A 27,723-nucleotide genomic window follows, 5' to 3' on the forward strand; every position below is an offset into this window, starting at 1 on the left:
TGGCCGTGGGGTGTGCGCTGGGGTTGGTGCGGACTCCTGGCTTGGCTGCACTGGGCCCCGCTTGTTCTGCAGGGGCTTTTGTGTCCGGCGTTGGCTTGGCTTTGTGTGCGCGAGTTTCCGCTGTGCTCCGTGGCTCAGGTCCCGGCCGAGAGCTGTGAGACTCGGAGGCGGTAGCGCGGCCCCCCCCCCCCCGGGCAAGGAGCGAGCGCGCCGGCGTGAGCGGCGGGTGCAACGGCTGCGGGGAAGGGGATTCGCCGCCGCCGAGATGCCGGAGTTCCTTGAAGACCCCTCGGTCCTGACGAAAGAGAAGTTGAAGAGTGAGTTGGTCGCCAACAATGTGACGCTCCCGGCCGGGGAGCAGCGCAAAGACGTGTACGTGCAGCTCTACCTGCAGCACCTCACGGCGCGCAACCGGCCGCCGCTCGCAGCCGGCGCCAACAGCAAGGGGCCCCCGGACTTTTCCAGCGACGAAGAGCGCGAACCTACCCCGGTCCTGGGCTCCGGGGCCGCCACCGCGGGCCGCAGCCGCGCCGCCGTCGGCAGGGTAAGGACGCACGGCCGGGGCCACAAAGGCAGGCGTTTAGCGGTGGGCGCCCCCCCCCCACCTCGCGCGCGCGCAGCCCTCCCTCGGGCCTCCTCGGCGGCGGGGCTATTCCCCCACCCGCCCGGGGGGCTGGCCTCTGGGTCTGCGGACGCCGGGCTCGGCTCCTTCGCCGCGGGCTCTCGGGCTCTGAGAGGGAAGGGCGTCGGAGAGGAGATCCCCGAAGTTAAGGCCGCGGGGCGCGCGTTTTAGCCGCGGTGTGTCGGGGGGTGTGAAGTTGCCGTTTGCTCTCGGGTTGCGCGCGGGTGATGGGCGCGCGCAGGCAGCTCTGTGTCCCTGGACGCCCGGCCGCTGGAGGTGGGCAGCTGAACAGGGACTTCCCTGCCCTTTTCGAAAGCCCTAAGGAGGGTCAGTTCGAAACGGCTACAGGTTACGTTTGAGCGTTTTCCCGCTTCATTAACAGAAATGACTAGTAACCGGGTCTCAGAGCGCTCCCTGGAGGGCAATTTGTGACATACTGATACCTAACCAAAATTTGAAATAAAGAAATTCCCGCCTTTTTATGTTTTTTGCATATGGAGGGCTTTTTGAACGGTTTATGTTTTTCTTGTTTGTGTTACTCCTTTCCAACAGCAGGCCGTCTTTTGGCGGGGCAGCGTTACTCTAAATTAAACGAGCATTTTAAAATACACCTTTGAGTGGTTATCATAGACGCTCAAATATTTAAAAATTCTAGTTACTTAGGGCTTGGGTTTTAGGGGTTTGGGGGGTTGTTTTTCCTTTTGGTGTATTTGCATGAAAAAAGGAGAAGCTTCGGAATCAGGAGAAATGTTTATTTCATGACATTCTGCTCTGTCATTGTTGCGATTTGGGATATCTAATCCCGGGTAAACTCAGATTGGCTCCAGCAAATGCATATTTCGTTTGAGAATAGTTGGGTTTTGTTCTCTGGGGTTTTATGTGCTATTAGTATGAATCAGCCTGGTTATCAGGCTACAAATCATAATAGAATGTAGTTAAAACTAGTGACTGGTGTAAAGTGCAATGCTTTGTAAAACATTGAAAGTGGAGTTTAGAGTTGTACTGACTACTAGTATAACTCAAAATGACTGCTTCTTTCAAAGTTATCTTAACTTTAGTTTTAAAAAATTTATCCAGTGTATTTTCTGGACTACCCAGATGGAAATGAAGGAAAGATATAATAGACACATGTAGATTTAATTAAATCTTAGCCTGGGCTTTAGAGAAATTGAAAACCTTATGTCTTAAATCGATGCATGGCACATAGTAGTGCCAAATAAATATTGGTTTGATAAGTAAAAGATCAATCGCACCTTCTTGTTTCTCATGCCTTGTTTTTGAATTTGAAGAAAGCCACTGTACTGCATAAGAAGAAATTTATTTTTGAAATAAAGTATATCCCTTACCTGTTTCTCCCCAACTCCTCTGAAAACGAAAGTAATATTCAAACTATTAGTAAAAATTTGGTTGAAAATGAAATATCTTCCATTTAAATCAGCACACTTTTTTTTTAAGTCTTCTATAGAACCTTATGTTGGCCTCCTGTGCAAATGTATCATTCTTGAGCTGTGGAAGTATTTGGTTGTATGTTTATGATAGGATTATTCATTCTTATTTTGATGATGATTCGCTGCCGACAGAAACAGCTGTCTCGGTTTTGATGCTTTTCCTTCAACTTTTTCAAAGAGGGTATGTCCCGATCTACCCTGTGTTCTTTGGGGTGTAAGAAGACCTGAATGTAAAATTTTTAAATTTCAGTTCAATTATCCAACATTTTTGAGTTCCTATCATGCGCTCTTAACTGCAGGAGTTTGATTTCTGCAGACCTGCCAACCACCAGTTAATTTTTTAAGAGAACCTCCTATGTCCAGTAGCATGTATCTCAATGTTTGAATCCATATAGATATCAACTGTGTCAAAGACAGCTTTGAGTTTTTTCTACCTTGTGTATTTAAAACTCAAAAATGTGTACCCTGGGCTGGGTGCAGTGGTGTCAACAACTTGAAAAAGCTAATAGTGGTAGTTGGTCACTAACGTCACTTTCCTCTTTAAAGCACATTAAGTAAAAATGAGTCCTAATTTAACTAAGGAGTCTGATACATTTTTTTATCAGGCATAGGAAAAAAATATATTGAATTTATAAGAAGACAACCTTAGACCATTTATAATAATTGGTATATAAAATTATTCTCCTTTTATATGTACAGTGTTTTATGTTCTAGTCATTGTTAGCCCTATGTGTAATAACAATATAGAGTCACATTTCTTAAAGAATATTTATGCTCTAGGAGAAAGCCAAATTATGTTTGACAGTTTCAGATAAGGCAGATTTTTTTAAATGGTGAATTTTTAACATTTTAAAACAAACATTAACATGGATTTGGCCAAGGACATAGCATATACCTTCGATTTAAACATGGGTTTATGAAGAGTATTTTTAACTAAAGGAGAAATTGTTTCATTTCAGCCATTGCCATGGTCAGGTACACTTGGTGTGATAGGACAAAATATTTGCATGTTCAAAATTTGGTTTTAGTTTTTAGTTTTCTTATTTCTATGCTTTTTATGCATCTTGATGGTAACCGGCATTTTCCAGTGATGAAATTATCAGCATTGTCAACACAAAAATAAACATTTACATACAGAGTTGATGGTCTGCGTTTTCGTTCAGGGTGCAAAGCAGTGTAGCTGTTTGGAATCCATTGGAGCATAGCATTCTTGGATGGTCTGATCTGATGAATTATGAATTCTTAACAGGAAATATTTAATAACATGGAACAGAACAGTAAAGAGTGTGTTAGGTAGTAAAAGTTAAATCATAAATTGACCACTATATTCTACACTAAGGTGTTAAGTATACAGACTTCTGAATCAGAATTATAGATTCAAATTCCAGTTCTGCCCTTATTCAGATGACCTTGAACAAAGAGCATTGCCTATCAGATGCTCAGTTTTCATCTGAAATAGGAATAATCTAATAGCAACTTAGAGGATTACTTGAGGTTGCATTTGTGAAGATGTCTAGTGCCCAGCAACTACAGCACATGTTAGCTATTACAATATGTGATTTCTGAACTTTGTTGTTTTTATTTAATGCCAGAACAATACAGTGCTACCATAATGTATTCAGAAGTGGATGAGGTAAGTTTGTGAAAGTGATGTATACGTAAAGTCTGCTCAAATGTTATCATATAACTGGGTATGCAGATTGCCCGAGTTACCTGAACAACTTTGGACTTGTTTCCTCTCTTGTAAAATGGGGATATTAGTATCTATCGCATAGGATTTTTAGGATTCAATAAGTTAATACATATAAGGCACTTAGAACACAATTTGTTATATAAATGCTCAATAGAATCTGTTCTGTAGTAATAATTAGTTATACTTCAGCATCTTTGCTACTAATGGTAGAGATTTAAATAAGAGTGGTTCATAGGTGATATCACAGAACTTTTGGATTTTAAAGTTGAAAAAGAAATTAGAGATCATCTGGTAGTTGGGAAGAAACTGGAGAACAGTGCCTGGCACGTAGCTGGTACTTGGTATTTTGACCAAAGGAAACTAAGAGATTACATGATTTGCTTAAACGAACAAAGCTCTCTGGAGGCAGAAATCATTACAACTAATGGCTCCTTCTTACTGGTTGAAACTGCTGGCTTGATAAATATGTATACTCCCAATTTTTATTCTTATTAAATTTGATATTTCGTAGAATGGCATTACTTTTCTGGAGCTTTTCTCCGTAAAAATAAAACTCAGGTGGCCCGTTATGAGCACCTGCTCTATTTGACTTACCTTATGCCAGTTTATTGGCCTTTACTTAAAATTTCCTTGTACAGCTGTAGAGTTTCAATATGTTTTAAGAAAATGTGAGGGAGTTGGTTTCCTGCTTGGATATGCTAAGTCTTTGTTTTTTCTTAATAAGAAATTGGTTTTTTAGAATAAGTGGCTAATTTCCCCCTCACCAGATGGCACTTTGATTCATTCATTCAACAAAACATGTATCAGGTGCCTATTCCTATGTCAGGCACTCTTTAATTTTAGCTGCTTGGGATACAATATGACAGTGCTCCTGCTTTGTGTTACCCTCTTAAATGCTACATCTAAAATCACCTGAGCTGTACATCAAAATACAGATTGTCAGGCCCAATATTAGGACCCAGGATGGGGTAAGACTTTAAAATAGGGGCAACTTTTCCTAAAGTTTTGAGGTTTTGATAACAAGCCAGACTTAAGGACTATTGTTCAAGGAGTTTACCATCTGGAGAAGGTAAAACATATGTACAGATAACTAATAAAAAGCAGAATGTAGTTAGTGCCAAAGACAGATTATTTCTTGAAAACCTCACGCTGCTTCAGGAAGTTGAAATTCCTGGATGTTTGGTTATAGGAGTAGGATTTGAACATTCTTATGGTTAGAGGGATTTTTTTCTACAAGTAATCTGTACCTGACTGCTTTTTTTTGTTTAAAGTATTTATGTTACACAATGGGGTTTTTCTTCCCAACCTGTCCACACTTTTGGAATATTCAAGTAGGTCACAGGATTAGGTCTCTTTGATTAAAAAAAAAAAAAAGAAGTCTTTTCTAAAGAATTCAAGGATTTGATATATAGAACTCTTAGACTCTAGGCAGCTATTTTGACGTCAAGGTGTGAGTTGCTTAAGATTTGAGCTTAATGATCCTAGATTAGTACAATATTAAAGCCTTCTGAAAGTACCCTTGGTAACTTTTCACAGACATTTAAAAAATTGTATTGAAGATTTCTCATGAGTTGACATCATTGTTCTTATTATGTTCTTTATATGAAGTATTTCACATTTTTATTTGGTTGAGAAACAAATTCTAATACATGACAAATAATGCCTGATTTTTCTTTCCCCCTCAGCATTACTGCAAAGTAAACAGCCCATACAGCTTTATGATTTTTGCTATTTTCCATAAAATATTTCTAGGATGCAGTATTGACTCTTCTGCCTTAAACAGTAATTTGGGCCTACATTGACTTTGATGTTTGTGGCCATTATTTAAAACAGCCGTTTAGATTGTCCTCTGATGGTTACTGGGATTACTGAGATATTTGTAAAGCTATTTGCCACAACTCTAAAAGCTAACCATACTTTTGCTCCCTTACCCTGTTTAACCTTGGAAGTTTATATAGTTTTTCCAATAAAGAATGCCATTGCTTAAATTATTTTAAAAACTGCCTTTAAAATTTTTCTCAAAGCTTGTTCCACGCTTTTCAGCTAGTCTTAGTGAAATGGTCATATAGACTATGTGTGGCAACAAAGCCATGTCAGAGGTGATATGTAGCCATAGAGTCTGACTTCCTTCATGAGTCAAAAACTGGCTTTTAAAGTCACTGTATTACAAGAAGAATATTCATTTGGGCTTCTTAAATTTTGATATGCTTGTTTAAAATAAATCATTTTTATATATAACATGTATTAACCTTTATGGTAAAATCTTAAACTTTCCTGGATTAATTTAAACTTTCAAGGATTATAGAAAAACCAGTAGTAAATTGTATTTGCAGTTATCTGGATGAAAATGTTTAGACTCAGACTTTTTGTTCTTTTGAATTTTTGATGCCGTCACCTCTTTAGATAGTTAACCAAAATTGACTATTTTAACAGTAATATCTAAAATTTGAGTTACTTGCTTGGCTTATTAGGTTTGTATAATTACAGCTGAACTTAGAAAATACTTTTGAATAATAAGTTGCTTTTAATTTAATCAAATTGCTAAGCTCTACTATAAGTCAACTTGAAGGTAAATTTGCGTGTTTATTATATGCAGTGTTATTTATATAGTGTCAATAAATGAACATTTAAAAATTCATGTGGAAATGACAACTGGACTTCGTTTACAGAAAGCCACAAAGAAAACTGATAAACCCAGACTAGAAGATAAAGATGATCTAGATGTAACCGAGCTCTCTAATGAAGACCTTCTGGATCAGCTTGTGAAATATGGAGTGAACCCTGGTCCTATTGTGGGTAAGCTGATAAAATTTCAAATATCTTTTTATGAAGCAGTACCCCACACTGCTTTCCCCTCTTGTCTAGCAGGTAGAGTTTTCGTTCTAAGGACCAGTCTGTCATTAATAATTTATATGACCAGGACCTTAGTTTCCCTAACTATACAAATGAGGGAAATAAAACGAGAGAATTGAACTAATTAATCCCCAAGATTACCTCTGTTGAGATTGTTTCGTATTGTGCCCATTGTCATACTACTTGATGAGACATATGGGTCTTACATGACAATTGAGGAAAATCTGAGGTAACATAGCTGGCCAAATTAATCCAAATCAGTAAGTTAGTGACAGACTTCTTAAAAGAACTCAAGTTATTCAACTCTCAGCATAGTACCCACTTTCAGTTATCATTAAAAGTACCTATTAAAAAGTCTTGTCTTGATTGGAATTCAGGAACAAACTGAAAACTAAAGAACAAACCGAAAAGGAAAACTTAAAAGTAAATACCCTGGATTTTCATCATTTGGTTACTGTTAAGTCAGTGAGTTTGCAAGGCTGATTGTGCCTTAATTTTGGAGGGTCTTGGCAATAACCTCAAGATGAGAAAGTTCTATTTGATCTTCTAAGTTGTGTAAAAAAAAAATTTTTTTTTTTAATTGACTGCATCAGGTCTTAGTTGCAGCACGTGGGATCTTCGTTGTGGCATACGGGCTTTCGTTGCAGCACATGGGCTTCTCGCTAGTTGTGGCACGTGGGCTTAGTTGCCCCACAGCGTGTGGAATCTTACTTCCCTGCTCAGGAATTGAACCCACATCCCCTGCATTGGAAGGCGGATGCTTAACCACTGGACCACCAAGGAAGTCCCTGTAAATTTTTGAATACTGTAGATTTGGGGGTTGTTTTTTACCTATAGGTGTAGTTGCAAATAAGAATTTAGAATATTGACTTTCTTTTGTCTTATTTAATGTACGGCTTCCCAAGAGATGATAATAAGCCTATTAGTATAATTACCAACAGACATTTGATAACCTTTGTATATTTTTCATTTAAAATTACAAAAGGGAGGTGCTGAAGACTGTGTATTGTGTATTAACATACATTAAATTACATGTTGATATACCAGTTGTTTATTTTTTCCCCAGCTTTATTAAGGTATAATTGACAAACATTGTACATTTAAGGTGTACAACTTGCTGTTTTAATATACATGTACATTGTGAAATGATCACCATAATCAAGCTAATTAACATATCCATCACTTCAGAGTTTTCTTTTATGCATGTATGTGTGGTGAGAGCACTTAAGATCTACCTTCCTAGCAAATTTCAAGGATGTAATACAGTGTTGTTAACTGTAGCCCAAGCTCTACTTAGATTTCTAGAACTTATTCATCTTGTGTAACTGAAATTTTAAGGCCAGCGTCTCCTTATTTCCCCTTCCCCAGCTGTTCATCTTAAGACTAGTTATGTAACATTCTGAGATACATATTGTTTCTAAAAAATATATGTTTATCATTTTATTCATCTTACAGAAATCAGGGAAAGACATATAGCTAGTGTAAAACAGAAAGTAAAAGCTATTTTTAGTTTTAAATTGTCATTGAAATATGTTACTAAATTATTTATAATCAATTTTACTTTGCTATCTAATTGGCAAATCATTTCTCTTTGTAACACACATTTTCCGTAAAAGGTCATTTTTAACTGCAGCAGTATATTGAAATATGATTTAACATCTTAAATTTACTCAGTGCTAGGTGTGAGAGATACTCAGTTTTAAAAAATGTGACTTTTAGGACTTTTCCCATAACTAAATGGCCTTTATAGGCATATTAGTCTCTTAGAGTTGTGGGATTTTAATCATAATAATTCAGAGGAGTACACTCTGTTTATAAACATGATTTTTCTACAAAGGCAAGTACTATTACTTAGTACTAGAGAAATTACACAAAGTTCAAAACTTTTCAGTCAGAGATACTCAGTCATACATGGCTCTTCAATAGGTTATCCATAGTAAGACTTAAATCAATCTATTACGTATTTCATTCTACAAAAAAAAACAAACCAGAAAACCATTGTTATAATCATTTATTAACATCCCAGAAAAACACCTATTTTAGAAAAGAATCCATTATGTAGTATTTTTAAGCATTTAAGTTTAGAAAAGGAAACAGTGAAAAGTAACACTTTAATGTTTCCAAAGCTAATGTCTGAGCTGGATCTTAAATAAGACAATACAAGTAATAAAGCAAATTCTGCCTTAATACAGGAACAACCAGGAAGCTATATGAGAAAAAGCTGTTGAAACTGAGGGAACAAGGAACAGAATCTAGATCTTCTACTCCTCTGCCGGCAATTTCTTCTTCAGTGGAAAATACAAGACAGAATGGAAGTAATGACTCTGACAGATACAGTGACAATGAAGAAGGTAAAATTTTATATGATGTTAATAAAGTATATAATCAAAAAAATCAAATTTTTTTCAGTCTCATAAGATACAGTAACCATGAAGAAGATAAAATTTTAAATAATATTACCAAGATATATGTAAATTTTGTTCATATCATTAGAGTAGTCCTCCAAGTAATTTGATTTAAATACCTTTTGTTGAGAATTCTAAGAAACAGAAAAGTAGAAATGTCTAATTTTTTGTCACGTAAAATCATTCTTTATCTTTTTTGCTGCAAATTTCATCTTTCTAAGAGAAAAAAGTATTACAAGTAGAGACAGTTTCCCCAGTTATCCCTTTCTAAGTATCATCTCCAGAGAAGCAACCACTATCATTAATTTGATGATTATCTTTCCAGCCTGATTTTAAATACTTTTTCATATGCATCTGCCTAATACATGGTATTATCTTGTACTTGAAAAAAAATTTGTGTAAGTGATATGCTAAATCTTATCACTTGCTTTTCTTTACTCTGTTATATTAAGATCTCTTACTGATTTATTACATGTGTCTGATTTATTTCTCATAATTGATATGTAGCAGTAGTATTTACATACGGCATGTTTTCTCTGTTCTCATATTGATAAGCATTTAAATTTATAGTTTTTGCTGGAAGATCTGATTTCAAGAAAACTTTATAGTAAATATTTTGACATGTTTTTAGTAGACTATTTTAAGAAAATTTGGCCATGGTATATAAATATTTTTCGAGTAGGACATGAAATAAACGACCTTTTAAAATTTATTTTAAGAACAACTTGATACTTATAAATTTTTAATTCATATGACTTGTTTGTTAATTTCATGACTATTTAATGACTCAAATTGTTTATATCTCCATAAGCATTGCCTGCCAGGGCACAGTCTGTCAAATTGGTTGTTCAGAATGTTCCTTCAACAGCACTATGTTATTAGCAAAGAGGCAAAGAATAGAATCAGCTTAAACACAAGTAATGCTTAAACTTCCTGCCTCTTTTGCCTCTACAGGAAAGAAGAAAGAACACAAGAAAGTGAAGTCCACTAGGGATTTTTTTCCTTTTTCTGAACTTCCAACTACTCCCTCTGGTGGATTTTTTCAGGGTATTTCTTTTCCTGAAATCTCCACCCGTCCTCCTTTGGGCAGGACTGAACAACAGGCAGCTAAGAAAGTACATTCTTCTAAGGGAGACCCACCTAGGGAACCTCTTATTGCCACAGCCTTGCCTGGCAGGGAACAGATGCAGAAGTTAGCTTCTGGAGGGAATTTGTTTGTTTCCTCCAAGTCTAGCCATGATAGATGTTTAGAGAAAAGTTCTTCGACATCTCCTCAGCATGAACTCGCTGCCATGTTGGTCTCTGCTGCAGCTTCTCCTTCACTGATTAAAGAAACCACCAGTACTTGCTATAAAGACATAGTAGAAAATATTTACTGTGGAGAGAAAAGTGGAATTCAACCATTATGTACTGAGAGGTCCCATGTTTCAGATCAGTCAGTTCTCTCCAGTGAAAGGAGAGCACTAGAAGAGTCTGAGAGATCACAAGTAGTTTCTCCACCACTGGCTAAGGCAATCAGAGATTACGTCAGCTCTCTGTTGGTCCAGGGTGGAGTAGGTAGTTTGCCTGGGACTTCTAGCTCTACACCCCCACTGGATGTAGAAAATAGATGGAAGAGAATTGATGCACCTAATTTTCGAGAAACAGAATCCCTGTCTCCTCCACGAAAATTACCTAGACTCAGTGAAAAGTCAGTAGAAGAAAAGGATTCAGGTTCCTCTGTGGCATTTCAAAATATACCTGGATCCGAACTGATGTCTTCTTCTGCAAAAACCGTTGTCTCTCACTCACTGACTACCTTAGGCATAGAAATGTCTAAGCAATCACAGCATGATAAAATAGATGCCCCCGAACTATCTTTTCCCTTCCATGAATCTATTTTAAAAGTAATTGAAGAGGAGTGGCAGCAAATCGGCAGGCAGCTGCCTTCATTGGCATGCAAGTATCCAATTTCTTCCAGAGAGGCAACACGGATATTATCAGTTCCAAAAGTAGATGATGAAATCCTAGGGTTTATTTCTGAAGCCACTCCACCAGCAGGTATTCAGGCAGCTTCCCCTGAGTCCTGTGATAAACAGTTGGACTTAGCACTTTGTGGAACGTATGAAGCTGCAGCATCAGCATTGCAGATTGCAACCCATACTGCCTTTGTAGTTCGGGCTATGCAGGCAGACGTTAGTCAGGCTGCACAAATTCTTAGCTCAGATCCTAGTCACGTGCACCAGGCACTTGGGATGCTAAGCAAAACATATGATGCGGCCTCATTTCTTTGTGAAGCTGCCTTTGATGAAATAAAAATGGCTGCTTATACCATGGGATCTTCCACTTTAGGTCGCCGGTATCTCTGGCTAAAAGATTGCAAAATTAATCCAGCTTCTAAGAATAAGCTGGCTGTTACTCCCTTTAAAGGCGGAACATTATTTGGAAGAGAAGTATTCAAAGTAATTAAAAAGAGTGGGAAAAAACGCTAATAAAATTAAGAATAAAGACATCTGTCTTATCTTTGATATGGGGAACTTGGCAGCTTTTCTAGGAATTTAAAGTACTTTTATGCCACAATTTTCTAAGGTCTTTTTAGTCTCCAGAATAGGCTAATTTCAAAGTGTCAAACTTCTACCAATTAAATTGCAGTATAAAAGTAATTGCCTACATATATCTGCATTTTTTTTTTTAGTTGCACAGAAAGAAAGCCTGATACTAACAGTTTAAAGCTTTTCTAGATAGCATTTTTTTCTCAAATAGTTCAGTCTTTCCTATTTTAAGATTTTACAACTCTTCAAAACTAAGAAAATTCCATTAACTAGATTATAAGTTGAGTCTCCATGGTTTTAAATATTACTAAATATTTTATTACTTTCCAGAACTTGTCTACATATTTTCTCTTATTTTCTCACTTGTGTGTTTTTTACTGATATCTACAGTATCGTTTGTAATAGTCCAAATCAGTGCAACTCAAAGTGCCAGTCTACAAACTGTTACTGATCCACAGATAAGATAAGCGTGTACCAGAATTTGAATCTAGATGAATGACAGGTTTTATTTTTGTGGTAAAACTTTATTGGTAGAGGAAAGACAGTGCGCTGATTTACATTCTGGCGCAAATGCCTCGTTTTTTCATGGACTGGTAGCAAGCAGTTGGTGGACTACACTTTGAGAAATACTGCTCTAGACCATAGTATTCTGGGATAGTGCATTCTCCCCATCACTGTAAAACTATAGTCAGATGAATTAGGAAAGATGGGACTTTTTTTTTAATAAGTAACACTTTTAAGGTACGTTGTAATTCGTGTATGATTAGGCTTAATCTAAGCTAAATTCTAAAAGCAAATTTAAGTTATTTTTTTTAAGTCATAAGAAATCCTACTATATCCCAGTTTCTGTGTGTCTATATAAAGCAATATATTATTCTCTGTTTTCATTTCTATGATTGTAAGATGAGAGAGTCTAACTGTAGAGGCACTTGATAATCGAATTTCTTTGTATTTTTATGGAAAATAGTAGTATTAATTATAAACAAAATATAGTCCCTTGGGACTTACAGCCATTACTATATTCTTAGACTAACCTATCCATCTTTGCAGCTTTCTGGGAGTAATTCTATTTGTTATTTGTCTTCTGAAATGTACATGTATACATGTACCTACTAAGTACTATGTGATTTTTTTTTTAATGTATTACTGTAGAATGCTTTGCAAATTCAATAAAGTTGTTAAATTTGAACAGTTTTGTGTGGTCTCCACAAACATGTTGTATGTGTGTTTTATTCTTAGAGTTGCAACAAGTTAGATATTTGTGGATGAACAACATCCCTTTTCCATTTCATCACTGAAACTCACTTGACATTCCAATGGTTTAGCTGAACATATTCAAATTATTATTAAATGTTTGGGGTTTTTTTTTTCCCTATTTGAGGACAATGGTTTTGGGGTGTCTTTTTTTTTCTAATTGAAGTATAGTTGATGAGGACCATGTTTTTATTGGCTATTGGAATTTAAGTTTGTAAGAGGAATTATTCTGTAACCAGATATCTTATTTGTTTAATCAATTTCTGCTCAACTACTATTGGTTCTTTTTGCTTTCTGATTCTTAGGTTCTACGTAAGACTTTATAATGCTAAAGATTGTCCCATAGATAATAGAGCTATTAATAGAATTACTGGGAAGTGGGGGATGGAGTTGATACCTTAATCCTAAATAAAGATGGAACTATTTGAACTAACATGGTAAAAAAATCACTGTTTATTTTTGGGAAACTTGCAAGTAGACTGGACTGACTGGTACTAGGCTAGATATTTAGCAAGACACATAACTATCTTGACTACTTTTTAGCACAACTGCATTGAATTCATGCAAAACTAAGCTTTTGTTTAAGAGTTGACTCCATTTCTGTCTCATAAGAAAGTAACTTTTTGGTAATAGAAGTTTTAGAAGTGACAACTGACATTAATTTTGCTATACTATGATAAATGGCCACAAAAATGTAGAAGCTAACTAAAATTTTTGTCAAGTCTCTTGAAAAGTCTGGCCCTTCAAATGGTGATAAAATCAAAACTAGGAGAATGGGATATTGAAGCCTATGATAAAAGATATACGTATTTGAGTTGTTATGGTAATAACCGTCATGGTGATTTGCTATAATATACATGCACTAGCTTCTCTTCCAAGAAATGGTACTTTATTATGGGGGAGGCTGAGGAGAAGTGACCTGTGGTTGGTTGTACTTTTCTGTGAACAAGTTTCTTCCATACCTCTTCAATTGTACCCAGGGTTTTTATAGTCACGTCAAAAAAGGACAGACTTCTAAAATGCACTTATGTATAAACGTCATTGTACTTATTAGCGGCTTGATACCATACAAGTTTTTTCAGTCTTAAAATTCTATATAGCTTTTTCCCTTCCATATTCTAAATTTTAATTTAATAACTAACCTTTGTTTATGTAGTAAAAATGCACTGTATGGACAAAAGAATGGTAACAACTATGTATTCTAATGTACTTTTCCCACTTGCTAATTGTTTTCAGTGAAAAGCCTCCATGGGTTTTTACTTTGTTTCAGGCTGTTAGTCCCAGAAAAAAGAAAGAATAAACAGGAAGAAGTGGTGATCATATTAAGGAGTGGGGGAGATAAACAAAAATGGAATGAAATAAAAATGGAAAAGAAAAGTTTTTAAAGACAGAAATTGCAGTTAACAAGTTTGGGTCTGTTGAGGTAGTACTAATATACAGACTTATTTTATGTATCAGTGTGCCAAAAAACCAGGGTTCCAGAGTAATGTTAGGATGACATTGTAGTTTATTGTGTGTCTCAGAGAGTAATGATTTCTCCGATGTTATTTCCAGACTCTAAAATAGAGCTCAAGCTTGAGAAGAGAGAACCACTAAAGGGCAGAGCAAAGACTCCGGTAACACTCAAGCAAAGAAGAGTTGAGCACAATCAGGTATCTTTAGCTTTATGGTCGCTGTATTCAGGTATAAGTAATCTTCTGACAACACTGATGTGCCTGTGTCCCTGCCTTTAGTTCATAGTTGACACCCAAAATCCAGCACACTCGATAAAGCATTCATTAAATGGCACTAGAAATCTAAACTTCGTGTGTTTTGTCAGTAGTGTAGCCTGTGTTTACTGCAAAAGCAAGTGTTTAATGTCTCATTTGTGTTTGACTCTATGCTAAGCATAGTTCAGAGCCAGTCATACTGCTTTTTAAGAGACATATTTTAAAAGGTGGAAATACCTAAGCAATTCTGATATAATAAAAAACAGGGGAATGGTTTTATATTTGTGTCTTTGTCTCTAGATTTTTGACTTTGCTTTTATTTTTGCCTGTCTTATAATAATTCTGTGGCTTTTCCCTCAACTCTGAAGCTAGTCTGATCCTAAGACCACACTGTTTTCTTTCCTTATTCTAGACAAAAATTCACCTTTTTATGGGTGAGGCAAGATGCAGTTTTCCAAAAGGAAAATGTAGGAAACTAAGGGGAAAATAAGCACAGGAATAATGAACTCAGTTTACAGCGAACAAATTATTGACTAATCAAGCATTGAGTTGGCTGACGATTTACAAGTCAGCTCTCCCTAGAGTCATTTTCCTTACCCTTTTTCTGTCCAGCTGGAAGATTTGTCTAGTTGGCTATTTATCTTTTCCGTTTTCTCTTTGTCATTTTAAAGTCGCACATCATCAGTGGAAGTATTCTTGATTTCTTAAGCCATGTGTCTTTCTTAGTTTGATGTAGTTAAGTTGAATTTCAGAACTATTTGTTAGAAATGAGCTTGGTGACTGTATGGAGAATGTATAGAGCTTTGAATGAAAGAAGATTTGGTTTAATATTGAACCAAAGACTGGAATAAATATTTTGTTGTCTTTTTATCTGTTGTTGCCAGGGAAGAGCTGCAGGGGCACACCGAAGAATAAGGAAATAACAGAGCAAGAGAAACTAGGAAAATCTGGTGAAGGACACTGAAATGGACAGACATGGAGAATCTTGGTCCAGTTTATGTAGGCAAGATGGTATAGTGCTAGCAAGAATGCATTGACTTGTCAGATAAGAGGTTAAAAGGAGGGTGGGAAGATGGTTTTAAATATGGTTTAAGGTGTAATTGTTTGACCTGAGGAATCTAAACTGAGGGACAGGATAAATAGTCAAAGGAGAGAGTAGATTTAGGAGATGAGAGGCAGGATTAGACCACGGCCTTATTATACAAATTTTTTTTTTTTTTAATTTTGGCTGCACTGGCTCTTCTTGGCGGCGTGCGGGCTTCTTCTCTAGTTGTGGCGTGTGGCATTTGGGATCTTAGTTCCCTGACCAGGAATTGAACCCATGTCCCCTGCGTTGGAAGGCAGGTTCTTTTTTTTTTTTTTTTTTAAATAAATTTATTTATTTTTGGCTTTATTAGGTCTTCGTTGCTGCCCACAGGCTTTCTCTAGTTTCAGCGAGCAGGGGCTACTCTTCGTTGCGGTGCATGGGCTTCTCATCGTGGTGGCTTCTCTTGTTGCGGAGCATGGGCTCTGGGCGCACGGGCTTCAGTAGTTGTGGCTCGTGGGCTCTAGAGCGCAGGCTCAGTAGTTGTGGCGCACGGGCTTAGTTGCTCCGCGGCATGTGGGATCTTTCCAGACTAGGGCTCAAACCTGTGGCCCCTGCATTCAGGTGGATTCTTAACCACTGGACCACCAAGGAAGTCCCACAAAATTTAAATCATATGGAAGAGTAAAGGGAAGAGTTTACTGACCCTTCAGTCACAGAACCTCAACAGCTGTCAACGTTCTACCAGTTTTATTTTATCTTCACCTGCACCCTGCGGCATTTTTAATTCCTTTGGTTTTGTTGTTTGTTGCTGAAGTATATTAAAACAAATCTCTGCCATCATCTCATTTCACACATTAAAATTTCAGTATATATTTCTAAAAGATTGGAGCTGATTTTTGTTTTTTGGGTTTTTTTTTTTTTTGTTTTTTGGGGTTTTTTTTGGTTTTTGTTTTTTTTGCACAGGCTCTGGACGCACAGACTCAGCAGCCATGGCTCACGGGCCCAGCCGCTCCGCAGCATGTGGGATCCTCCCGGACCGGGGCACGAACCCGTGTCCCCTGCATCAGCAGGTGGACTCCCAACCACCGCGCCACCAGGGAAGCCCTGGAGCTGTGTTTTATTTATATATATTAGATATATATGTTAGATATGAAAGAATTATTAATTTTATTTGGAGTGATAGTGGCATTGTGTGTGTATATAAAATCTTTCATATCTGTGTTCAAAGCTTTATACATTCTCCATACAATAACCTCCAGTTTCAGAAATGTCTCTTTTATGATTGAATTATTCAAATCAGGTTCCATACAAACTCCACATATCATTTGGTGTTTTTGATTTTGTTTTGTCTTTTTTTTAATTAATAAATTTATTTAATTTTAGCTGCATTGAGTCGTCATTGCTGCGTGTGGGCTTTCTCTAGTTGTGGCGAGTGGGGGCTACTCTTCATTGCGACGCATGGGCTTCTCATCGCGGTGGCTTCTCTTGTTGTGGAGCATGGGCTCTAGACACACGGGCTTCAGTAGTTGGAGCATGCAGGCTCAGTAGTTGCGGCACGTAGGCCCTAGAGCACACAGGCTTCAGTAGTTGTGGCCCTTGGGCTCATAGTTGTGGCTCACGGGCTTAGTTGCTCTGCGGCATGTGGGATCTTCCCGGACTAGGGCTTGAACCTGTGTCCACTGCATTGGCAGGCGAATTCTTAACCACTGTGCCACCTGGGAACCCTTGTTTTGTCTTTTAAGTCTGTAGCTATTTCCACTAAAACAGTTTTCTGTCCCTCCGTTTATTTGGTGAAGAAACCAGGTTAGTTCTCTATAATATTTCTCACATTGTGGATTTGGCAGATTGCTTCTTCAAGGGTCGTTTAATTTGCTCTTTCATACCCTGGATTTCCTGTAGACTGGGAGTTAGAACTATAGTGGGGCTGTGCAATAGACCTTTCTGTGATGATGAAATTGTTGTATATCTGCTGTTCATTAAGTAGCCACTTAATACTTGGAATGTGACTTGTATGGCTGAGAAACTAAAATTTTGATTTTATGTTATTTAAATTTAAATAACTACACGTGGCTAGTAGCTATCATTTTGTACAGCACAGATCTAAGGGGTTGGTTAGATTTGAGTTCAGTTACTTTGACAAGAATACTTCACAAATGGCGTTGTGGCCTTCACATTGCATCATTTCAGAGACACATGATGTCCTTTTGATGATGCTAAAATTAATTAGTAATAGGTTCAGGCGTTGAAAGCCTGATTCATCCGTTATAAAGTTCCACATCGCCCTTTCATTTAATGGTTATGACAGCCATTATGATTATTTCCTAGATCCATTATTTCATTACTTCAAATGAAATAATGGATCTAGGAATTCTCTGATTCCTTTACATCTGTAACTGGAATTCTTTTATAAAGAACTTTCCCTTGTGAATTGCCTAGTTACCTTGAAATAAAATTCATATAGGAAAGCCAGGATAAACGCTTACATGCCTTTTATTTGCCAGTTATCAAGTTAAAGTGCTTTAGTCATTTTGAAAAACGATCAACAATATCTTTTTACTACTGTGGGTTTTATATATTTGATTTATGATCAATTGCAGTCATTATTCTTTTTTCACATTCAAGTTGTACCATCTTTAGCCACTGGGAATTACTGAGTTGATTCCTGTATCCTTTTAGTGACCCCATTTGTCTTTGATACTTTCTTGTTTGCTGGCACAATAAGAAGTCCTGGGCTGTATATTTCCTGCCTCTTATCAAGTCAGTCATTTTTCTAAAGAACCCCTTATCCTTTTAATAGAAAGTATTATTTGGAAGCTACCTACAGCCTGGATGCTAGGGTGTTCATTCCTACTGGGTTGTCATTGTTCTAGGCTTTTTCAGTAGGTAAAGCTAGGAGTACTTACTTTTTAGAAAGAGAAGATAGGTCATGAATTCCTCAAATTTATGAATGCAGGCTAATTTCTAGGTGTTACACTTGTATCACTTTTCTCTTATGCTGAGTATCTTGGTTCTTAAAATAATATTGTTTCTTATGTAATTTTATATATGTTTTTAAATAACAGCATTACTACTAATAGTAAAGCTGCTAATTGTATTTTCAGATGGGGGGGCAGTTTTTCTTATGTTAAGGATATAAAATCAAAATACTGTGCTTAAAGTCACTTGAAAGAATTTTTTTCTTTCATATTTATTTTTTAATTTTTGAGAATATATATGTGGCTTTATTTGGGCAAAAGAAGAGTCAGAAATCTGGCTTCTATCTTTGTTCCTTCTATCCATAGGTTACTATTTTTATTAAGTTTCGGTTTATATTTTGTTTCTGTTTGAAAATATAAGTAAATAATAGATTTATATATTTATTTATGCTCCCCTCCATATATGAAAGACAGCCTACATTGCACATCTCTATTTTTCTGTTTTTAATCTAAACACTTATCCTGAGATAATGTCAAGATATAGTATAGCCTTCTTCCTCATTGCTTCCTCATTGCTTTATACCACTGCATGGTATTGCATTTTATGGATTTACTGTAATTTATTCAGCCACTTTCTTTTTGATGGATATTTTGATTTTTTGTTATTGATTATTCAGTTATGTGCTATTCTGAATAATGCAAAGGTACACCAGTGAAAAGCCTTTTTACATGTGTTTCATGTTTTAGCCAGTTTATCTTCAGGAAATCTAGAAGTGGAATTGCTGGGTAATTTTGCTAGATGTTAGCAAATTGCCCTGTGTAAGAGTTGAAGCATTTCGCATTCCCACAAGTAATGTATGGGAGTACCTTTCTCTAATGGAGGAATATGATGCTGTTTTTTTAAAAAATAAAAGTTAATATGAATAACCATATTGGTCATGTTTTACTTAAATTAATAGTTCATTAAAGTAAGGTGGCTTTTAATTATCTTGATTATTTTTTTATAACCTAGTTAAAGCTTATATTTTTACTGAATGAGATTTATAGCCTCCTTTAATAACCCAGCTCCTGCATTCTCATGTGCCTCAACTGCCTGATGTCTTCTGAATAACTTTTTACCTGATAGGGTTTTTTTGTTTCTTCCTCCTGTTGTCTCCATGATAAATTGAGGACTTTCTATAGAACATCTTGCTGAAAATAGATGACACTACAGTCCTTATTTTGGCCACAGAGCGTATAGCAGTCGCATTACTAATTTTATGTAGCAATGAGTTTTTCTTTTCAGTCAATAATTGCTTGGTCCATCTTACTCTAAGTAGTTATAACACTGAATTGTAACTATGTTTTTTATTTATATTTTCTTCTCAAAGTCACTTGTTGCATAGTGGATTCTGGTAGAAGAATTTTTTTTCAGTCTTCAAGGTATCCTTTCTGGTTGTATGAAAGCTAGTTCTCTGTGCAGGTGATTAATTCTGAATTAGATGATAGGCAAGAACTAATAAAATTGGTTGACAGTCCTCAACCAAAGAATTTAATAAACCTGAGCAAAAGAAAGCATAAATGATTTATAGTGAAAAGTGTCCATCCTACCCCTGTTCCCAGCTATTTCCACAGGCAACCAATGAATTTCTTGTGTTTTCTTCCATGGGAGAAAATTTAAAATGGAACTTCACCTTTAATTTCAAAGATAACTAATAAAAATGTAAACTTTTTTTTTTGTATTAAGTGTAATAGTTTCAATAGATGTTTGGTAACATTTTTGATGAAGAGATTATTTCAGTTATTTATTCAGAATAAAACATAACAAATGGAAAGTCCTGGAATTTGGTATATAACCAATTTTAAGGGAAAAGTATGTCTCTTCCCCCCTCCTTACCTTCATGGACATAGGTCAAATATCTAGGCTTTATATTGTATTAGTTGCATAACTGATAACTTTATTAGCCCTTTAATGTTCTTTTTAATTCTTTGAGGAGTTTTTAAATACTGAGTATACATTGCTAATACCAGGTAGACTATCAAACTAGAATATTTTTAAAATACTCTCATTATTTTTATTGGCATTGAGCAATTGATTATTAAAGAGGAAGCAGTTGTTGGAAGTAGTTTGAAAAAAATTCTTGGCTTTGAGATACATCATAAGTCAGTTACATTATTCTCAACCCTGGCTGCACTTAGAATCCCTTCAGGAGCTACAAAATTTAATTAAGCCCAGGCCGGTCTAGAAGAGATTCTGACTTAATTGGTCTAGGGTGGGGTTGGGGCACTTGGTATTTTTTAAAAGCTTCCCAGATGATACTGTGCCACTGGGATTGAGAATTTAAGATTAAAACTAGTGTTCCCTTCTACTCAAATAATCAGGAATTTAACTAAGTATCTATTATATGTGTGTGTAATTTGTTTACAAATTTGTCTTTTGACTAACAATGTTTGCATTCAGCAAATTTTTCCTAATTGATAGCTGGAAAAGAAACCCAGAGATTCAGATTGTGAGTCAAAGGGCAAACTCTTATAAAGTCCGTTCCAAATATAGATAAATACAAAACCAGATGTATGAAACTATGTCTGTATCTTGTGGTGTTTTGGTAGTAATGCTTCCAGCCAAATAAGTGTACTTATTGGATGACTGCTCTTGTCCCGAGATAAGAGTAAAATATATCTATCTTTAAAATTAATAGACACTAACTTAGATATAAAAACATCGGTTATCTACATAAAATATTAGCTTGAAAGCAAAAGTGATAGTATAAGCATATTCTAGTATAACTAATCATTGATGGATGTCCTCTAGTTAAAAGAATTTAAAAGAATCATCTGGTAATAAAAGTTTCAAAAGTTGAATAACTTGATCCTTGGAATGTAGAATCTCAGGCCTCACCCTGGAGCTACTGAATCAGAATATGCATGTTAACAAAAGCTTCAGGTAGAAGCACTAGTCTAGTGCTTTTCAAATGGTTATGTGAGGACTGCTAAATTATTTTTTAAATGAGGAAAAATCAATCGACTTTTCCAAGGAGAAATAAATCTGGGACTGGAAATGGACAGTGGTCTATCCCTATTACCATTTTTTCTTTTTTTTTCAGTAGTGAGGAGTGAGTGGCACTGAGTCCTGGCAGTGACATTTTAGGCTTGCCTGTTCACAAAAAAAGATGACCATCAAGTTTTTGTTGGCTGCTCAATTTTATTACCTGTTTCTAAGATGAGTTTGACACCTGGGAACTTTTAAGTCAGATAGCTGTGTATAGATTATTGAAACTGATTCTATTTAAATAGTCCTAACTGCACGACAAGAATAATGTTTAATCTGTGCTAACAATTATAAAATTTGTATTTTGTTTTAAAAGGAAACTGACTTGTTATATATAACAAATGACTATCTTACAAGTCATGATCAGCCTGCTTTTTTGTTTAGACAGCTAGAGATGCAGCTATGATACTGGAGCCAGATAGTAAGCAGCAAGTCACAAAAGGAGCCAGCGATAAATTGATGTCTTTTTTCCCCTCTCACTTTTATCATAATAATGTGAGCTCCTATAGTTGGACTCTAATGTATTTTACCATATTTTAAGTGTTTTCTTATGCCTACATATCTATTCAGTCAATACATTTGAAATATCTTGAGGGCATAGCATTATTTTCAAATGCTGGCATTTGGGAACTTTTCATGGATTCTCAGTATGCTAATATGGCCATCATTATTAAGGTGTTTGATATTAGAATATGACTTTTTAATGTGTTGATGCTTGAATAGAGCTATTCTCAAGCTGGAGTAACTGAGACTGAATGGACAAGTGGATCGTCAAAAGGCGGACCTCTGCAGGCATTAACTAGGGAATCTACGAGAGGGTCGAGAAGAACTCCGAGGAAAAGGGTGATGCAAGGCTTATTGCTTAGAATGGGGCTCTCAGATTGGTAGGGTTTTAGTGGTTATTTTATATTTATTGTTTTTGTTTTGTTTTCAAACTAACAGGTGGAAACTTCAGAACATTTTCGTATAGATGGTGCAATAATTTCAGAGAGTACTCCCATAGCTGAAACTATAATGGCTTCAAGCAACAAAACTTTAGTAAATATGTTTCATAAACTATACAAGTGGTATTCTTTGTCAATTATCCTTTACTTAGAATTGGGGAGGTGGCGAATTTTGGCAAACCTCAAACACATGTTTTTAAACATATTTTAAACTCATTTTCCCCATATAATTCTGAATTTTAGAAGTTTTCAGTGTAGCCACTTTAATATATATATAATTCATTGTGCAAGAATACTTAGTGTTATAAGGATACTTTTTTGCTAACATGTTTAAAGAATAATAAGGCTTCCTTCACATATGAAACACTAATGTATTTCTAGGTTCTTATGCCTAAATTTTTATTAAGGGAAAGTTTCAAATATTAGAGAAATCGACTATCATTTTTTCTTTTAACGTGTCTTTGTTATGTTTGGATAATTCTGAGTCTGAATAATTTGAATCTTGGCAGGTTGTCAATAGGGTGACTGGAAATTTCAAGCATGCAGCTCCTATTCTGCCAATCACTGAATTCTCAGACATACCCAGAAGAACACCAAAGAAACCATTGACAAGAGCTGAAGTAAATGAATAAAATTTAGATCGATGCTATCATTGATCTTTTAATGAAGAAATATTTATATTTGTTTTTTGGAGTGGGAGGGAGCAGAGCTTTCTTTGTTGGGTGGGGGTGTGTGTGTCTATTTATGTGCATATATTATCTTAAAGACATACTTTATTAGTGACAATGGAAAGTAATATCGTATGACATGCTAATACTATCCTCTTGCTACTACTTTGTGCCTCTTTAAGTTCCAGTTTTCAAGGGAGTGCTCATTTGTGTGCTGCTTGTAATATGTTCTCTTTGTTAAAATGGACGTGAGTGGAAAGTGTTACTTGGGCTGTGGGGGAAGCTATACTTAACTACCTTTCATTGAAAGGTCAAATAATGGGACTTTAAAGTGACTTTGTATTATACTTGAATTGATTAACTCCTGTAAAATTAAGCTTTAAAGTACTAACTGCATGGATACATTATAATTTTAATGATTCTTTATCAAAGATTATTTTGATCTGGGCATAAAGGTAATTTAGCAAAGCAATCAGGTTGTTTAAAAAATTATTTTATGTTTCTTAAATTAGGAAGATTGGATTGACTCTCTAGTTAAAAGCATATACTAAAATTTGTTAAAAGATCCATCTTAATTTGATATCTTCTATATTTGATCATTTATTTTATTACAAAATTAAGAGGAAGAAACAATGTACTTTTAATGTCAATGAAAAGCATTGGAGGGAACTTACACTGCCATAATAGCTGTACTGAAATTTTATTTTTTGTTTTTTTTGTTTTTAACTTACTTGAATGTGTGCCCCCCATTACAACATGAACATATCTTCACACTGAGGAAATTTGAAGAGAGCCATGGAAATGTATGGATAATTAAGCAATAATGAATTCAGAAATGGCAGTTGTAAAAGTTGGATAGATTTAAGTGCATTCTGTTCTCCAAAGCTTCTGTTTAAAATTATGTTCTAATTATTGCATATTTACACTAAATTTTAACTTCTGGTTGTTTTTTTGTTTGTTTGTTTCTTATTAGGTGGGAGAAAAAACAGAGGAAAGAAGAGTAGAAAGGGATATTCTTAAGGAAATGTTTCCCTTTGAAGCAGCTACACCAACAGGAATTAGGTATTCAGATACACTGAAACAATTATTTAGTGTATTCAATTAAGGCATTTTTATTTATTTATTTGTTCCCACCTTTATTGAGGTGTATTGACACATTAAACTATATATTTAGGGTGTACAACATAATTATTTTATATATACATACATAAATGAATTCTAATTTTTAATTCTTCACAAAATTACTGTACCTCTGCTCTCATAAGTAAACTGTTCTTTTTGGGAGCACTTTAATTCTTCTAAGCACTAACTAGTTCATATTCTTGAAAGTTGAGTCAGTTTCAAAATTAACTTTGTTAAGCTGAAAGGTTGTAAATAAATCATTTACCTACTTTTAATTCTTATTTTTAAATCTAAACTGAAACCTGGTAAGAAGGAAATCGGTTTTATTCCTGAGAGTCTCTCTTTTCTACTTGAAAAGACTGCTTTTAGATAATCTGTTGAATTGTTTCCTGACTGAAGGAATCACAACCAAACTACCTTATTTTTTTCCTCTTATCCCCTAAATATATTAGCTTGAAAAACCTTTAAGAAGGCAAATTTAGTGAATATTTATAATACTCTGAATATTATTTTCTAATAAAAGATACAAATCTAACTCTTTAAATGAAAAATGTATAGAAGTTTTTAAATAGGTTGACTGATCTCACTGTTGATATTATATGACAGTTTTCTACTGTTACCTCAAGGAATGTGTTTGGAATTAGGAGTAATAATGTCATTTTATGTTATTTAAGTTATGACTTTATCTAATAGTTTTTCTCTTCCTCCTTTTACTCCCAACAGTGCTAGTTGCCGCAGACCAATCAAAGGGGCTGCCGGCCGGCCATTAGAACTCAGTGATTTCAGGATGGAGGAATCTTTTTCGTCTAAATATATTCCTAAGTATCTTCCCTTGGCAGATGTCAAGTCAGAAAAGACAAAAAAGGGACGCTCCATTCCCATGTGGATAAAAATTTTGCTCTTTGTTGTCGTAGCCTTTTTTTTGTTTTTGGTCTATCAAGCTATGGAAACCAACCAAGGAAATCCATTCTATAAGTTTCTTTCTAATGACTCTAAAAAAGTCAACTGAATGATATCTCTTTGGCACATTCAGCTTGGTCTCCTATTTTTAATAACTGTATTAAAAAAATTTGTGTACACTTGACTCAAGAACAAAAAAAAATGTGATTTCACCTCAGTAAATGTATTCCATTGAAAAGCAAGCAAGATATATATAAATGGACTTCATTCAATGTTTTGGACTTCGGACTAGTAGGAGATCACTTCGTGCCATATGAATAATCTTTTTTAGCTCTGGAACTTTTTTGTAGGCTTTATTTTTTTAATGTGGACATCTTATTTCTTTTTTGAGAAAAAATGTATATTGTTTTTGTGTATTTGGGAAACAAGGGCAAAACGTGGTAGTATAATGTGAAGCTACACATTTAAATACTTTGAATTCTTACAGAAAAGATTTTAAGAATTATTCTCTGCTGAATAAAAACTAGAGACATGTGAAACGTGAAATTCGGTAAGAGAAAAAGTAACTTGAGATTGTAGTTTTGGTGACTGCAACAAAGTTTGATGGTGTTTATGGGGAAAAGTACAGTGATAATCTCTTCTGTAACTTTTATTAATAGTAATAATGTTATTGTAGCCCTATTGTACTCACTTTTTAAAAGATATCTAGTATTGTGAATGTCCTACTTCGGTAAGACCCATTTAAATGCAGTTGATTTTTAGCAGGGATCTATCAGTGCAACTTACACATGTTTTAGAGAACTGTTAGCTGGCTGTACATGTTTTTAAAGACTATTTAGCTAGCTATAAGGCTATAATTGGAAACTTGTACTTTTTATTTAAAGCAAAACATTTATTCTATCAATCCGTTACCAAAATATTTTTTAGATAAATAGGTGTGTGTGTGTGTTTAGAAGTTAGAAATTTTAAACACCAGTCTTAGGTTCCATTTGGATTCATTATTGAATTATTTTCTGTTACCAAAAATGCATTTTGCCAAGTTTTTTTTTGCCCCATATTTCCCAACTTAATTTGATTTGAAAGTATGTGCTTTTAAAAGCAAAAAGTATGTGCTTTTAAACTACATTATAAACTTTCCTTGGATACACAATAGTTAATACATAAATTTTTAAACTCTGAAATTGAGGCGGGCATTATGATTTTTGTTTACTTTTGAAATGTTTAACTTTATCTTTGTGGTTGATTAATTTTTTTTTTAGCTAAAACTTACCTCATGTATAACTTTGTTCGGTAAAGTAGTAGGTAATTGAAATTTCAGTAGAATCAAGTAAAACAAAAATTTTGATTTAATCATGTGAGTTTCAACTTTACAGTCATTGACAGTAAAGCACATTAAAAATGTAAGTTTTTTAAAAAATATCTTCTGAAATAAAAAAGATACTTTTTAAAAAGGAAAAGCTGAAGATGTATATTTAGACCAACACACAAGTTTGATTTGCATCAGCCATAGTCTGATATTTAGCTTTTAGATATTTTGTAGACATTTTTCACTTTGCAGTTGACCAGAAATATTCGTAGGTCTCGTCTCTGCAAAGGCAGTGGGAAACTTACTCCTAGATCAGAAATGCTTGCCTCTCCAAGTAAAAGTGTTTTGAGATGAGCCACAGAGGGAGCACATTTTATTCAGCGTTGCCTCTATACAGTGATAGCAGTCTACTTTTACTTTTTTTGTGTTTAAACTTTGATTCCCATATTGCTTTCAATCTTTTGTTTATAATTAGAAATTGTGAGAAACTGCATTTAATGTTCAGAAATGTGGGAAGATAAATCAGACTTAATATGTACGTGAGATCAATTTTCTAATAGGAAAGGTATGGTCCAAAATAGCAAAGTAGGACCAGGTAAAACGCGTAGTCTTTTTTTAATTTTTTAAATGTGTACTTGGTCTTTTGTCTGTGTCTGTTTTCTTCCACTAGAATAAATGTGTCCTTGATGTAAATGCAAAGCATTTCTTCCTGATTAAAATTGTAGATGTAGACTTTACAATTTAATTCAATAATAAAAAAGTAATTAACCTCTAGTTTTGTCATTGCAATAAATACTTTTCAAATAGCACAAACTATAAGGTTTCCTGATAACGTTTTGTATGTGAGATTTATGGATTGTTGAATTTTAGTTCTCTTTTCAGTCTACTCCTTTATGTTTTGCTTCTAATCATTGTAGTGATCTGGTCCTCTCTTGTTCCTAGGTAAGCAGTGTATAGGCATTATACTCACAGAATGTTGTAGGGAAGCTCTCAGAGGCACCTCTCTCACTTTCTACAGTATAGCAACTAATACTTCTCAGTCTACACTTCCTTTTGTCCATCAGTTTTCCTGTCTTCGTACTCCTCTATGGCGCTCATGATTGTTAGTCTTGCTTTGAGACTAAGCAAAGATGTTGCTGCCATATATTCATCACGGAGCTGTGTTCACAAGTTGAAAATGCTTTTATCTCTCCATCATTCATGTGTCCCCCAAAGGTGATTTTATTTAAATTAGTGATTCTCAAGGTAATATGTACACTGTAATTAATTAGAAAGCAAGTAGCATCAAAGGCTTAAAA

The 27,723-nt window shown here is 35.3% G+C and overlaps 1 protein-coding gene across 4 annotated transcripts; it reads left to right on the top strand.

Moving 5' to 3' along the window:
* TMPO (thymopoietin) lies at nucleotides 1-27,199 on the top strand. Of its 4 annotated transcripts, XM_029205454.1 has the most exons (9): nucleotides 1-544; nucleotides 6,433-6,559; nucleotides 8,809-8,967; nucleotides 14,361-14,458; nucleotides 22,209-22,328; nucleotides 22,428-22,523; nucleotides 22,939-23,049; nucleotides 24,071-24,159; nucleotides 24,943-27,199. In XM_029205454.1, exons 1-9 carry the CDS (start codon nucleotides 266-268, stop codon nucleotides 25,226-25,228), a joined length of 1,365 nt encoding a protein of 454 aa, XP_029061287.1. In that variant the 5' UTR covers nucleotides 1-265; the 3' UTR covers nucleotides 25,229-27,199. The 4 variants fall into 4 exon arrangements, with proteins under 4 accessions (XP_029061287.1, XP_029061288.1, XP_029061289.1 ...); XM_029205455.1 differs by lacking the exons at nucleotides 22,209-22,328; nucleotides 22,428-22,523; XM_029205456.1 differs by lacking the exons at nucleotides 22,209-22,328; nucleotides 22,428-22,523; nucleotides 22,939-23,049.
* The last annotated feature ends 524 nt before the right edge of the window (nucleotides 27,200-27,723 follow it).

Source organism: Monodon monoceros, unplaced genomic scaffold (genome assembly GCF_005190385.1).
Source record: "Monodon monoceros isolate NGI ecotype Baffin Bay Population unplaced genomic scaffold, NGI_Narwhal_1 Super_Scaffold_6, whole genome shotgun sequence".
Classification (NCBI taxonomy): domain Eukaryota; kingdom Metazoa; phylum Chordata; class Mammalia; order Artiodactyla; family Monodontidae; genus Monodon; species Monodon monoceros.

Bases quoted from the DNA above. Each gene is read 5' to 3' on its own strand.
- TMPO (XM_029205453.1), top strand. From the start codon at position 266: ATGCCGGAGTTCCTTGAAGACCCCTCGGTCCTGACGAAAGAGAAGTTG. The intron at 545-6,432 runs GTAAGGACGCAC...CTTCGTTTACAG, and splicing joins GCCGCGCCGCCGTCGGCAGG to AAAGCCACAAAGAAAACTGA. The intron at 6,560-8,808 runs GTAAGCTGATAA...GCCTTAATACAG, and splicing joins GAACCCTGGTCCTATTGTGG to GAACAACCAGGAAGCTATAT.